The sequence below is a fragment of the Anser cygnoides genome, chromosome 3, assembly GCF_040182565.1.
Source record: "Anser cygnoides isolate HZ-2024a breed goose chromosome 3, Taihu_goose_T2T_genome, whole genome shotgun sequence".
NCBI lineage: Eukaryota > Metazoa > Chordata > Aves > Anseriformes > Anatidae > Anser > Anser cygnoides.
This window is the reverse complement of record NC_089875.1, coordinates 32546463-32561324: the sequence shown is the minus strand read 5'-3', so window position 1 is coordinate 32561324 and position 14862 is coordinate 32546463. Positions and strand designations below refer to the sequence as shown.

General features: G+C 39.7%; 1 protein-coding gene across 1 annotated transcript; it reads right to left on the bottom strand.

Annotated features, from left to right (window-relative positions):
- Positions 1–2399: 2399 nt before the first annotated feature.
- LOC106029764 (potassium channel subfamily K member 16-like) lies at positions 2400–14410 on the bottom strand. Its single transcript, XM_013171047.3, has 5 exons — positions 11941–14410; positions 8811–8925; positions 8104–8270; positions 5469–5634; positions 2400–4050 (listed from the first exon to the last, which is right to left on the bottom strand). Exons 1-5 carry the CDS (start codon positions 12151–12153, stop codon positions 3827–3829), a joined length of 885 nt encoding a protein of 294 aa, XP_013026501.1. The 5' UTR covers positions 12154–14410; the 3' UTR covers positions 2400–3826.
- Between the last annotated feature and the right edge of the window lie 452 nt (positions 14411–14862).

The window sequence follows — 14862 nt, the reverse complement described above, 5'->3', positions numbered from 1 at the left end:
CCGTCTAAAATCTTCCTACGCTGCCCTGCGATTTTCTTGTTAGTGGAGTGTTTGTGCTGTCACAAGTAAGGCAGCGTTCAAGCAGGCTCAGTACACCACTGACTGGTTCTGGTAACGTGCTAACATTTTTTTTTTTTTTGGGGGGGGGGTGGGAGATGCTTTAAGCTCATGGTTTTACTGACAAGATGCAGAATTGCACATGCAAACTTCTGCCAGCGTGAAACTGGCGATGTTTTGCTAGCCCAACTCCTGCTTAGAGACTTCATCCTACACGTTCATAAAAACCAACCAACTAACCAACCTTGTGCTGCTCATTGCTCAGTCTTAACTCTACCTTTTCAAAGTATTCTTCACTGAATGATGTTTAAACTGAAAAAAAAAGTCGTAATATATCACAGAAAGAAAAGATATTAAAAATGTACATACTCAGTTTTCTTTCATTTAAGATACAGAAATAGACACATGAGCTGCACTTTCACATTATAAACATTAAAATCAGACAGTTTGTACAAAGCACACTACTAAATATAACCCTGTTGAAACATTGCTGACTAGTCATAGAGCATTTAATGTTTACACTCAAATTATGTTAAACAAATTACTGGTGAGGCACAGGGTTTGTAACTACAAGCAAGACTGCATGCAAACCCAGGGCATCAAGCATGTGCTTGCTAGAAGGAGTTTGGGGAGGAAGAGATTAAAATTCACAACAAATCTTTGAAGAATCTTGTAATATTTTAACAAACTGACTGGCTCATATTCCTGAATATTCTCTGCAATGTCACTTTGCAATCAGAAATAAAGTGTTGTACACCTGAGGAGGATATCTGTATATCAGCCTTCTATTTTAAATCTCCAGAGAGACTGGCTCAGATATTTGCAGATGATGTTCTGGTGTTGTCTGGAAGGTACCAAAATTTTGGAGGATGAGAAAGGGCTTGCTGAGTGAGGTTAAAGGGTAAGTGTAAGCCTGGAAGAAGGTTTGGTTCTCGCCTTGCTCTGGGCTGCTCATGATAGCTCAGGACAACGTGCTGCTACTCTACTTCACAGATGGGATGTGGACACAGCTGGGACACTGCTTCTGCCAGAGGCTGCAGAGCTGAGTTCACGTCCTTCAGAAGTGCTGTCTTCTGCGCGGCCAGGCTGAGCATCTCGTAGCTGGTTGTGTGGGCTCCATTCTGCGCAGGGTTTCACTGGTAAAACAGGCTATTAAGAGTCCCTTTGTGCACTCCTCTGGCTCCTTGTAAGCTGTCATGACCGCACAATTCTTCCAGATTATTTTTCTTAGCTGGTCAGTTGATAATTGTTGACCAGCTTTTTGTTAGAGGAATAGTACTAAGAAGCACTTGATCCATCCATGCACAAGAACTGGGCCAGTGCTGCCAGTGTGTAGCTCAAAATAAGCTTTATTACAAATGTACATGACCTTTAGGAACTTCTTAAGATCTTGAAAAATTGACAAAGAGAGAAAGAAATTTCTATTACTTGTATAACAGAGGGGAGGTCATCAGTATCTTTTTCTTCTCTTTTCCAGTATGGCCAGATGTTTGATTTGAGTTTTTTGTTTGTTTATTTTGAGTCTTCTGGCAGGCAGCTTGAGAACTGCTGCAGCTACTGTCAGCCTTACTAAAAGCAGCAGGAGCAAAAATTTCAGAAAATAGTCTCGCTGTGCTGCTATTTTGTAAATCAGTATCAGATACAGGGATAATTTTGTGGACTGAGGTAAAAGCAACCCAAACTCCCTGTGGTCAGATGTCAAGTAAGAAAGATTTTAACAAACACTTTGCCAGTAAGTAGTGTATGCATGCTTTTTATCCCTCATAAACCTCGTTATCACTTTTTATAGCATGCAACATAGTGTAAAACAGTTTATATCATCACCTTTACACTACTGAATGTTTTATGGCTGGCTGTGACTAGATAAAGCAAGGCAGCATGGAAAAAGCGAAGCGAAGGAAACCGACTGGTTATAAATTCAGTAGAACTTTGGCTTTGTCTTTCATACAAACAGACCAGAAATGTCTTACAGTGTTGTCACAAGACAGGTACAGAGTATAGCAAAGGTGATGATGTTATGAAGTGCATATACAAATGTTATGTCCAAGAAGAGAGAATCCTGAAAGAGTATGTTTCTCAAGTGGTTTGCAAAGATCCAAAAACCCAGACAGGATAGAGGTGTCAGTGACAGAGGTCACAAAAAAAATTCTTGCAGAAATTCATGGGAATGACTAAGGAAGATCAACGCAGAGACCAAGGAGATAGAATCTGTGAGGTAGGTAGGGGTAAGACATCAGGGAAATCTCAGTTGGGATAAGCATTGGAAAACTCATTTTTTAAATGAGTAAACTACAGATGGCTTTCTTACATGCCAGCATTTCAGATTTGACAGCCAGGCTGCGCTATTCAGGAGTCAGCAATGAACACCAAAGAAAGAAATAAAGAAAGCACTAAGTCAGATGCAAGAGCAAGCATCTGTTGGACTCTCCTTAGAAGTCAAAGTCTAGGACAGAAAGTATGTGAGAAGAGATTTGTAACTTACACACAAGTATTTACATGTTTTAGGGACACTTCCCCAAAATGAAATATCAAAGTAGCTGCTGAAAAGCTGACATTTGATATTACTGTAGCCTGTCAGCCATAGATTAGCCTGGGCCTGGTCTGCATGCCCAGTCATATTTCACTCACACTTTAACATTAAAGTTCCATTTGTAAATGAGTTTTAAAAGAATTAGTTGGTGGTTAATACGAGTTACAAACATACTGAACAAATAGCAGTGTGTACATAATTGTGAGCATATCCATAGAATGTGTTAGTGATGGTTATAAACAATCTAGTATGGTACTCTGGGTGAATGAATAATTGTTTAATCAAGTTTCTGTAGTTTACTTTAACATGAAGTGTGACTATAGTTTTCTGTCTCAGTGACAAGCCTGCTATAAGGTGTTTGGATGACCTCCTTTGGCTTTTCTGCCTCTTTGGAGGTGGCTGCTGCTACTTTTGTCTTGCAATAACTGCGATAAAGTCAAACTCCCTGTTCCACTGCTAGTGCACCATGCACGACTGAGGGTCAGATTTAACACAAGAGCCTATCAGCCTTGTTTAGAGGTAAATGGACAGCATCAGTTCTGTACAGTGCACGGTAGTTCTTCAATGAACTGGCCCAAAGCAAATGACAGACTCTAGTAATATTTGTAGTCTGGCTGGAAATAAGGAAATCTGCTTGCATTGAGATTTAGTTTAAAGTGCTCGTTTTGGGTGGCTGTGAAATGAACTTGATAAGGACTGCTCTGAGCCGTCAGTTCTCTTTAAACAGAATTGTAACAGTCCAGACAGTGCTGGATAGACATAAAATTTGAGAGAAACATTTTAGCCCCGGAACTAAAGAAATGTTATCATTTTATATAAAAGCTGCTAATTTCAGATGATATCAAATAAATCTTAATTGGATGGATGCCATTAAGCAGGTGGCCATTACTGTTGGTATTTCTTTGGGGTTTTGTTTGCTTTCTGCTTGGAAATGAAGAAGGATTTCTGTACCTGACTTTTTCCACTGGCGATTCTTGGTGACAGCACTTCTTATTGGAGCTGGGAGGCAGTCACCCTGGATTCCTTGAATACAAATGGCTATGAGAACTGAACTGAATTCCAATAGAAAAAAAGAAAGGATAGCAATTGCTTACTGCAGGAGAAGGTGCCTTTGTTGAGTGAGAAGTGCAAGATGAATCCTGGAACAGTTTTACCATGTGTGCTACTTCTCTGAAGGTTTTAATTGGCTCATGCCCTGATGAAAGGTGCTCTTTCAAGACTTCTCTCTGTGTACCTTGCTCAGGTAGGTATGTGGATTCTAGGCTGCTCAGGTTCATCTTCCAGTTTGGTTGTGTCTCCTTCTGCCAAGCTTAAGTCGGGCTTGTGCCACTTCAGCTGAAGGAATTTTTCCATCAAGTCAGCTCCCACGTTGAAGACCAGAGCCAGCCAGGCCAAGCCAAAAACAATCCAAATTGCAGTTAGGCTCCTGTATAGTGGGATATAGTGCTTGTTGGGGTTTGTGCCTGAAAAATCCATGAAACTTCACGTATTAATCTTGACTGCTTTGGACAACATACATAGTCATAACCTCCCCTCCTCTCCCCCACAGATGTGCATGTTTACCAAGTTTGTGTGATCTATGGGCATTTTTTATCAATTATTATTATTATTTTCTTTTTCTTTTTTGTTCAAATTTCAGGTTAAGCTTTGAACAGTTGGCACCAAATCTCTGAAATTGAGGCTATATAATAAAAATAGTCACATCTACAGTTATTAGGTCTGAACAAAACTGAGTGTTCCCAGCTGCTGACAAAAGACAAACATTGTCTTGGAATCACACTGTTGAATCCATATTAGCCAAATTTTACTCAAGAGACACACAGGGGATCTCATCTGATTTCAGAAGGTACGGTTTACTACCTCAGTGATATAGTGATTTCTTTTTGTAGTGTGACATACTTTGGTAACCAGGGTTCAAAATCACTTGGAGAATATTATTTGGGAAATGCAGCCATTTTAAGTGTTTATGAAAATCTTAACCCCTAGTTTGGTATTTCCACGAAATGAGCAGTTGGTGCAGCTGATACAGATGCACAACAGCACTGCAGCCATCCATTTAGTCTCTGTCATCCAGGTCATTGTGAAGTTCCATAGTGTCCATGGTCAGGGTGGGATGGGTTTTTCTCTCTTTCTCTCCTTTCAGGACATAGTTATGACTTCTAGGGTAAGAGAACTACCCCTTATGAAGTAACCGATCCTTCTTCTTTGTTTGTTTGTTTGATTTTTTGTTTGTTTGTTTTTAAATAAGCATACTATATGTACTGTGTTAAGAGCATTTATTCAAATAAGTGGACAGAAAGGCAGCCCCTCACATGTTTCTATTGCTATGCTTCAGCCTAAATCTTTAAAGACTACGTACTCTCACAAGTTTTTTATTATTATTATTATTATTTTTATTATTTTTATTTCTTCCACAGCTGTCCTGTGTTTGTTAGCAATATTATCCATACTGTAAGTACTTAGCATTTTATATCTGACAGGATTTTGTATTGGGAATGGTAGGCAATTGCTGAAACAGATCACTATTAGGAGAGCATGGCTCAAAGTCTTAATACTGACAATGAGATTTCATTTATATTCCACCTATCACATGTGGTTTACATTCATACCAGCCTCAACTTAGTCACTGCTGAATTGTTTGTTCAGTGGCATACATGAAATGAGTTTGGTGACTCTCAGCTTAGCTGCCAAGAGAAAAATGTCCATGTCATAAATCATCTCATTACTATCAGCTCTCTTTCTCATACCATATTTATAGTGGAATCTATGCTCTCTGTACTTAAGCTTATACTACAGTACCAAATCTCAGCAAAGCACCTCCCAGCGAGGTGAGAATACAGGTAGACAGATAAAATTTACCCATGTTCATCCTTATTATTACCTACTACGTAGTCGCCAAATCCAATGGTGCTCAGGGTGATGAAGGTGAAGTAAAAGCCTTCTCCATAGCTCCAGCCTTCTACGTAACTGAAAACCAGTGGTGGGAACACCAGAAATAGCAAGGTCCCTGTAGTCAGGAAGACACCCACTGCCAGTGTTTGAACTACCTGAAAGATAAAGGGAAGACGGCAGCTAAATAACAGTGAGCATCTGTTTAGTGGAAATTGCTGTTTTGCTCTTAATCACAAACCTGCTCCTGCTGGGAGCAATGTCCAAACAGGGAAGGATAAACCAATGCTTCTGTGCACTGCAGGCTGACCTTGCTGTTTATCCTGCACACAGATATTGTACCTAACCACAAATCCAAAACAATCTCAGAATTAGGAAAAAAAAAAAAAAGATTTTTTTAAAGCTTTTTGCAATGAGTTTTTAAGTACACTCAAGTTATATTTTCAAAATTACTATAGCAACCATAGGAATGAAATGCTCACTTTACATTTCCATTCAAATGGAGATGCTCTTGTAATCACTTGGATCCAGTCTTTTAGGAAAAGCACCAAGTATTGCATAACTCATGATACAAAGATTGGCAAGAACAAATTAGGGTTCTCTTTACTGTGACTGCTTCCAAAGATTTATAAAGTGGCTTGCAAGAGCTCAGCCAAAAATATGTTTGGATGAAATTTGAGTGAAGTCAGTTTGCCTGCTTTTATTTTAAACTTAGAAGCATTCAGAGCAGAACTGTTTTCTGTCAGCACGGGGTAGATCTGTGTCTCTCATTACAAACTGCCTTTTGGGAAATGTTAAGGCCAGCTAAGTTACAGCATATGTGGCTGCACCAGATAGATACACAGAAAGGTCTGCGGATGGGTTGCGACAGGGGAATGGCCCAGTGGTTTGATCTAAGAATTGAGGATCAGAAACTCATGGGTTGCCAGGGAACACAGTCATGGCTCTGGTGAACTTTTGACTAGTGCTGTATAGTCTGATGCAAACTCATTGCAATTGTTTAAAAATGCCCTCAAGGGCATTCAAACCAGAGTAGGATTTTCTATGCATGTGCCTACTGTGACATGATGAAAAGCCAAACCACTTTGTTTATAAAATGGAAGATCCAGGTATCTTTTTATTTATTTATTTATTACCTCACTCTGTATTATCCCACATATAAAACAGTTTGCTGAGCTCAAACTAGGGAAACTTGGCATGAGGCTACTGGGTGACTTTGACAAATCACTTCTGCATTATGTACCATGTCTCTCCAGCTGTATAATAATCCTGACCTCATTTGTGAAGCATTTTGAGAATGACTTATCGACATGTTATAGTTGATTTCTGTTCTCATTTAGTTCATTCCAGAAGTGTGATAGTATTTAATTAGATAATAAAGATCATATAAAACTCTATACTGAAATTCACACTATTACTTTTTACCCTGGCTTTTAAGAGCTTTCTGGTACCAACATATAAGGTAGAGGAAGTAAGTCAGGAATGAGGAAGAATTTATTTTAATTAATTTCCCAAGGCACGATTAAATTGTGGTTAAAAGGAGATTAAACAATTTCTTGGGAGAGGCTTTTCATAGTGAAGAAGCAGATAAAGGTCCAAAGCTTTATCTGTTCATAGGAGGTACACCTCATTGCCAACAATGAGGTGATGATTCAGTTGTAGGTAAAAAAAAAAAAAAAAAAAAAGAAAAGATCACATCCCTGAATTGCCATTGAAAATATCAGGAAAGATCTAGCTAATCTAGCTATAGTAGCATGAAAGTTCTTCTGGTGGAAGAGCTGCATGTATTTGAGGAACACGCATACGTTAAGTCAGCTAAGGAACTTCTTGCTCATATAAATTAACTTTGCATTTGGTGGTACCTATATAGCTTCACCAGAAAATCTTTCCCAGTGTAGGTAGAAACTCTGAAATGTTTCAACATATCTAACACATCTACTCTCCCTTTTTGGTAACTAAAGGGGTCAATACATTGAACTTTTACTCAGAAACATGCATTGACTTTGTTACAATTGAGCTTCACATATTTTGTATTATCAGTGTTTCCCTTATTCCAATACATCTGGACCAGTTCAGTGACTCACCAATAAATTATAGCTAAAGAGAAGGACGATTTATTTACATTTCAAAAAAAAAAAAAAAAAAAAAGGAAGGAAGTGCTAAATTACTGGCACAATCAGGGAAGGTAATTCAGCCAGATTAGCAGGCCAATAAAAATAGTTTGTCTTTGCACAATGCAGACCTAGATTCTGAGATAGATACCAGCATAGGCAAGATAATAAGGGCTTGATTCAGCAATGCATGTATGTGGACGTTTTCTGCTAGAGTCACCACAACTTAAAAACCCGGCTCAAAATTGAGGCCACGCTTGCTTAACAGTTTTGCTGAATCAGGGTCTAAAAAGGCAAATCTGGAGTCCCTCAGGCAAAAGGAAATTACTTTAAAGCTATCATATATAAATACAGTATATCAATTTTCTGATATAGAGGGCAATGTAATTGCTGCAGTTCAAAAAGATGTAAGCACTCTCCAGGAGACCCAACCTAGCAGCCTTACTACTATCTAAAAAACAGTTTTTACTAGTTTTGAAACAGTGGAAAAAAAAGATAGATTGATTCATGCTGTACCTGGGCACGGCCTGGCTTTTGCACCCATCTTTCCAGCATCATCAGATGAGCATTGAGGCCTTTCCCCAACTGATTAAGGAAGGCCAGGTTGAGCGGCACCCCGAATAAGGCATAAAACACACAGAAAACTTGTCCTGCCACGGTGCTGGGGGACCGGTTACCATAACCTGGAACAAAAAAAGGAAACGGCTACATCAAAAGACTTCACAGTCAGGCTGCAGGCCATCATGGCAATTTCCTAGGCTTGGAAGCTTACTTCTATTAAGCTTCAGGGACCTGGAGGCCTGTGATTTTCCACAATGAAATCTGCCTACAAATTGCCATAGCTTATGATAGACCCCTGTGCATTTACTACTACTAACAGAACATTTAACAAGGAAAATATTACCCTTAGCAAGTACTGCGACTTTCTTTAGGTCTCTGATTTTGTAGTAAGTGCAACTGAGTGCTTTAAAGCAACCTCAGGAGGTACTCTGCATGTACAATATCATATTGCCTGTGCCAAAGAGGTACTTGGCTGTTTTTGCAGGTGTAATATGCTGGATAAACAAGCATAACAGGTATAATATAAAACTGATAGCAAAACATAATCCATAGTAGTCAAGTTGGTCTTAGAGGTGTATTCTGTCCTCCAATTTTATTTTTCTGTGGGCTTTACAGGACAGATGGAGGAGCCCCCAGCTTATAAGAAAAAAAGAGTTCCTCACCTATAGTGGTGACAACAGTTCCTGCAAAAAAGAAGGAGTTGCTGAAGTCCCAGTTACTGGGATTTGTAGAGTTTCCTTCTGGGTTGACCCCTTTTTCCCATGCTTCCATAAGGACCTAAGGCAGAAGAGGTTAAAGGAGCAAAGATGAGCAACACATTAGAGCAGATCAGGAAAAATGTCTGGAAAAAAAAAAACAGCAGAGAAGTAAATGCTGCTTTCCATCTTGAGCAAACAGAGCAATAAATTGTGCAGATAACTGAGTAGAGTTTGACTAAAATGACCTGAGAGAGGTCTTATGCTGACATGGTAAAACACTGAAATAGAGCTGGCCAGGAACTAGAACTCTTATCAATGGAGAACTGGCCTTTGAAGTAGGATTGATTCCACAACTACTTGAAGGCTAAGGGGAGGGGAATGGAGGGTGTCCCCAGACACATCAAACTGGGAAAATTAAGTGAAGTTATGCCATAAAAAATACAGACAGTTTCTCTCCTTTCCTTCCTAGCATAGTCATTGCACTCCAATTTTAAATTTGGGCACATGTAAATTCATGCTTGTACCTGAGGGGAAGGGCATGGGGAGCATGCTCATTTCTGTTTCCAGCATGTAAGTACTAGTGAGGATGGATTACTTTTTTAGCTATGGCTTCCCAGTAATTTTCAGCTGATACCAGGCTTCTCCTGGTTTGGAGATTAGCTAATGAAATATACTTTGCCATTCCAGATAGCTCTTACCAGATGATAAAACTACTATGTGCAAAAAAAGATCCAGCTCCTATTTGTCTATCAAATACCTTATAAGCTGCCTTAGTGAAGAATGTGTTCCTTTGTTCTCCCTGAGGACACTCTGTATGAAACAGGTTGCCTTCTGCTCACGGGCTGGAGTTTCAAGAATCCTTTTTTGTTACATACCAATTTTAAGTCCAGGTCACAGACTTCATCATTTTGCCAAATGCCTGAAGGACTTGTGAATTCACACTCTTGCTTCCATGGAATGTTTTATGAAGCAGGACATGAACAGAATTCAACAGCAGCTCCAGCCTTAGATGGTTCCATGAGCATTAGACCAAAGATGTTCTTTCTTGATTCAAATATTGACTACTGCCAGAAAGATTGCTTATCTGATGAATGTATCCATGACAAGGTAACTGATTTTGCATTGGTTTGGCAATATTAGCTTATATTATCTGTGCTGGTGGATTGGGGATCCTAAATTTAATAGCTAATGTTATTCTTCGTTAACAGCATTGTTCAAGTCCATCAGATAGGCCAGCTAGGCATCATCGTATGTGATCTCATGATTGAAGAGCCAGAAGAATTTCTTTTCAGTATGACAAAGAACTTATCCATTAAAGGCCTGGTTTCAGAATGGGAAGAACTTGACACATGGTGGTAAGTCTATTACTAGTGATAATTGATATGGAAATAGGAAATGTGGGTTGATTCTCAGATTCCAGGATTTAGTTTTTAAAAAGTGGAAATAAGGAAGTACAAATTTGTCAGCTGAGTGGACTGAATCTAGTGGCTGTGTCTCTGAATACTGTCACGCTTTTTAGGCTGGAACTTCTGACATTATGAACCGGCTTCCTTGACCATACAGATAAAACGTACAGTGAGACGATTGCTTCCCTGCACTAGTTTTAGAGTTAGAAATTTCATCTGGAAAGAATTCTATTCCCTACTATTTGTAAGAGCTGGACTAATTTCTTAACAGGGGTTATAAATGACACGTGAGTCATTTATAGGCAGAAGACTATTGTTGAATACTCTGAAGCTTGGTGCATTGTAGCTGATAATTTGGCGCCCTCAACCGGTTTTGTTTGGAACAGCTGACGTGTGAAAATGTATCTAACTCAGCTGAGAGGCAGCAAAATGTGATTGTCTGAGTGGCCCAGCAGTCTAAGGAAGCTCCACGGGAGCCAGAGAGGAGGATCTGGGCATCCATGAACCCTCCCTAAGGTTTGTAGGGTACCAGAGATTTAACTAAGCCTTTTAACCCTATAAATTATCCCAATTCGGTTTAGAATGAGATTCAGGGTCTTCTTCTCTACTGTTGTTACCACAGAGCCAAGGGAAAAGCGGGTAATACCACTAAATGGTGTAGCTGAGCTGGAAGAAAAGCAGACTTTTCAGGCATGTAAGCTTTTGAAAACTCCAGTCATTTCCTGGAGAAAGCCAAATGTTCCCCAAAAACATGTCACAGTATTAGCCATCATCAAAACATTGTCCTTGTAGACAGAGTTCAGGCACCTTCTGTTCCCTTTTTGATCTGAACTTCACTGTTTGCTTACACCCGTTTATAGAATCTAGGTTTTTATGTTGATCTGAAGCATGTGCCTTGGTGGAAATCCTCTGATTCAGACAGTGCAATCTTGCATCCTGTTCAGTGTTTCTGTCAGCTTTAATGACCTGAGAGATAGAGTTCAAACCATTTAGGCACCCAGCTCTGTGTCTGGAGAAATTTTGGGCATGAAGAAAGTGATAATTCAAGGATTTTTGCCCATTTCTTACAATACTAGAATGACAGGATTTGTCCATAAATAATACCAAGTGAGGGCTTGTAATTTATCTCCAGCCTGTTTTGAGGAATAGATTAAAATGTAATTGAAGATGTCATTGATAAGTCATGTTGAATAAGAGCTCTTTAGCACTTATTATAAATGATAAATAACACAGCTTATGATGGCTGACTTCATCTTTTGTTTAGAGGCCTGGAAGTGCAGGACTGCCTTCAAGTGCAATAGATGATTTCTGGTAGAAAAGAAGGGCAAAATCTGTGCAAGTTTGGGCTGAAGTACCTTGGCAGGGCAACCTACTTCTTGTAACGTTTTTGTCCCCATGCATAATCTCCATGCAATAATTACTGCGGGAGCTACAAAACATGAAGCTGAAGGTCTTATAAGGTAACATAAAGGTTCATTTGCCGTTTTGCAGCTTTTGGGTGTTCATGAATAGATCAAAATAAAGTGGTATGGGAAGGGGCTTGAGAAACCACTACCTTTCTCTTGTACAGTTAGTCCTCCAATGTTGTGTTTAGCAGATCAATTTATGACATGTTTGGCCAAAACAGTATAATTACTTCTAACAAAAATAATGCTTGAGCCAAAATCATGGGCGCCTGTTCCTCTTACCTGTACGAACTGCTCCAGGGCTTGCCTATCCAAGCATGTGTAGTTCTGCAGGAATTTGAGCTTCTCCAGCTGAAACTGGTCTCGAGAGTGGGTCTCTGCCTGCTTTTCCAGCAGCTGGAACACCATAGCACCGAGGAGGAGGTAAAAGAGATACCCCAGTACCAGCAGTGGAGTCCAGCTGTTCTGCCAGTTGGGTACTGTGAGAAAGGGCATGCTGCTGCTGCTGCGAGTCCCTGCTTAGTACTTACTAGGTTACTGTCCCAAGATCTGCACTACCCCAGGCACCCTGAAATCACACACTGGTGTTCCCAACAACTGTGCCAGAGATTTTTCTAACAAAATATGGGTATCATGCCTATACAAAATGAGACTAACAGGTAAATTTTATCCCTCCACATACTTTCTCTATCCAGAACAAAAGGAGAGCACTTATAGCTTAATAAGAATGTGAATCATAGCATTTTCCTCTTACAAAAACAACTTTTATCCAAAGATCTCAATGAAATTAATGAAGCCTGACACAAACCCTCTGAGATGGGCACTGTTTTGCAGGCTGGGAAGCTGAAATAAAACTGGCTTAATGACTTACCCAGGGTCATATGAATGTAGAGCCACAAATCGACTCTGAAAATCTTCACAAGTAAAGCCTTACTCTAAACACTAGACTTCTGTACAAGAAAACACTATAAACTCTCTAATTACAACAGACTCCCCAGAACTAAGAAGACTATGGAGCTGAATAAATGGAAAAGTCAATAGCTGCCGTCTGTACCATACAAACATTGCTGGTACCAGTGAAAGCAGCGTGATGAAGCTCAAAAACATCCTGAATTCAGCCTGGTCCCAAGACAGAGCTTCTCTTTCTTTCTTAACCAGAAAAAGATCAGCCCCTCACTGCCTTGCCTGCTGGTCCTGGACTCTTTGTCAGATGATTCCACACTTCAACACCCCTTAGTCCACACAGTTAGAGAAGGAATCACTCATGCCTGCTGCTTTCAGTCTCTGTATTGTCCTTTTATGTCCAAATGCATAAGGGGGAAGGAGAGCTTCAGGTTAATCGTTAGCTAAAAAAGTATCAGAGACTCACTCCTGGGAGCACTGATGATTATCACGCACTGAAAATGAGCAGGACTTGCATATTTTTCTGTAGGAAGACCCTTATGGCTAGAGTCATCCACGCCAGACTGCTTCTGAAAAAAAACTCTCACACAGAGCGAGAAGGCCATGTGGCTAGAGCTGCAATTTTGTTCAACTCTTTCCCATTAAAATGTTCTGGGTACAGACATCCCCTTTGCTTAGTATTAAGAATTGTTTTCCACCTACCTTCGAACAAGAAGTAGTGCTCAGAGAAAAACAATGAAAAAATGTTTTCCTTCATATCCTTATCAGGGAAATCCCTGCCCCTTCCACGTGAACTGTGCTCCTAGCCTGCAGCCAGCCCCCACCCAGAAGAGGATGACCGATTGGCAACAGAAGGCTTCTTGGCACTGTGGGAAGCAAAGAGTATTGTGGAAAACTCCCAGAAGAACATCTTGGACTTTGGGACCGCTCTGTTGCTGTGACTGGGGGACAGGAAGCAATCAGTAGAGATGTGCAAAATGTAAGGACGCAGAGCTTTGGTGCTCTGGCATGGATTTTTTAGCTGAACTGACGCACGATAGCTAGAAGTTACAGTTGCATTGATATTGCCAAGCACAACAACATTATGAACCAAACTGCTCTGATGCAACCGAGATATCCAATTTACTTATCACTGATGGAAGACCTTCTCATAGCCTGTGCTGAGGATGACTGGCAATTTTACATCTGGAGTATCTAGCAAGAACTAGATACTGTCTTCCATAATTAAAAGGTACAGCTTGTTGTTCCGTGCCTTGTGAAATGTTATGGGTAAATGAGCCTGGGATGTTGCACAACTGCCTATAAGACTAGCAGGGCTGTCTCTGGTGAGAGATCCAGATGTTTGTTGCGTTACAGTTTGGAAGACCTACTTCTGCCAGTCCAAGAGAATGCTAGCCTACTGGTTTTCTGGAATGGATGCAAACATATGCACGTAGCTGGGCTGAGACAGATTCCCACAGTTGAAGTAGATTTCACAATTAAAGGTACTAAACTATTCAGTTATTAATGATCAGATAAAGCACTGAACCTTTATTATGTCCCATTCTGCTCTATTCATTTCAGTTCAATAAAGCATTCTAGCTGCTACACTTAGAAGTCTAAAGTATTATGCCTTAGGAAAAAAATGTCTGCCTAGACTTAGTTTTAGGCTCTTAATTTTCTGAAAGCTTTGGAAATTAGTCACTAAAATTTTCAAGTTGTGCTTACTGCTAATCATAGAAGTTTGGATATTCCTACTTAAAGTATTTCAACATTAGCAGTGTTGGACAAATGAAATGATTTCTAATAAGCTTTCAGAGGAGGTGTTCTCATCTTTACCATGGCTATTTGAAGAGCACTTAAAAAAATAAAAATCAATTAATGGGAAATAAACAGCTGGAGAGAACTTTGAGAGGCACATGGAATATGTGATAAGATGTGTCCTGGAGATGATGTAGAAAGCTCTGCTTCTGCAGACAGAAGCAAAAAATAAAAATAAAAAATCGATTATATGTGCACTAGAAACTGAAGAGTAAATATGCAGTTAGGGATGAACAACTTCATAGCTGAATGACCATATAGATAAATGCAAGAGCAAAATCACAAGCACATGTTTAAGAAAGTATTTTCACAAACTTGCACAGTTCCACAGAGGTAAAAAGAATAGAATAGCATGTTCTGAAAATGTGAAAGGTAACAGTCTGTAAGTCACTGATGTTGCCATATTTACTCCCACTGAAAAGCTAAAGAAATATGTATCTGTAGATTTCAAGTTATGGAAATCATCAATATTCTGTCTGCAAAACTTTTTTTCTTTCTTTC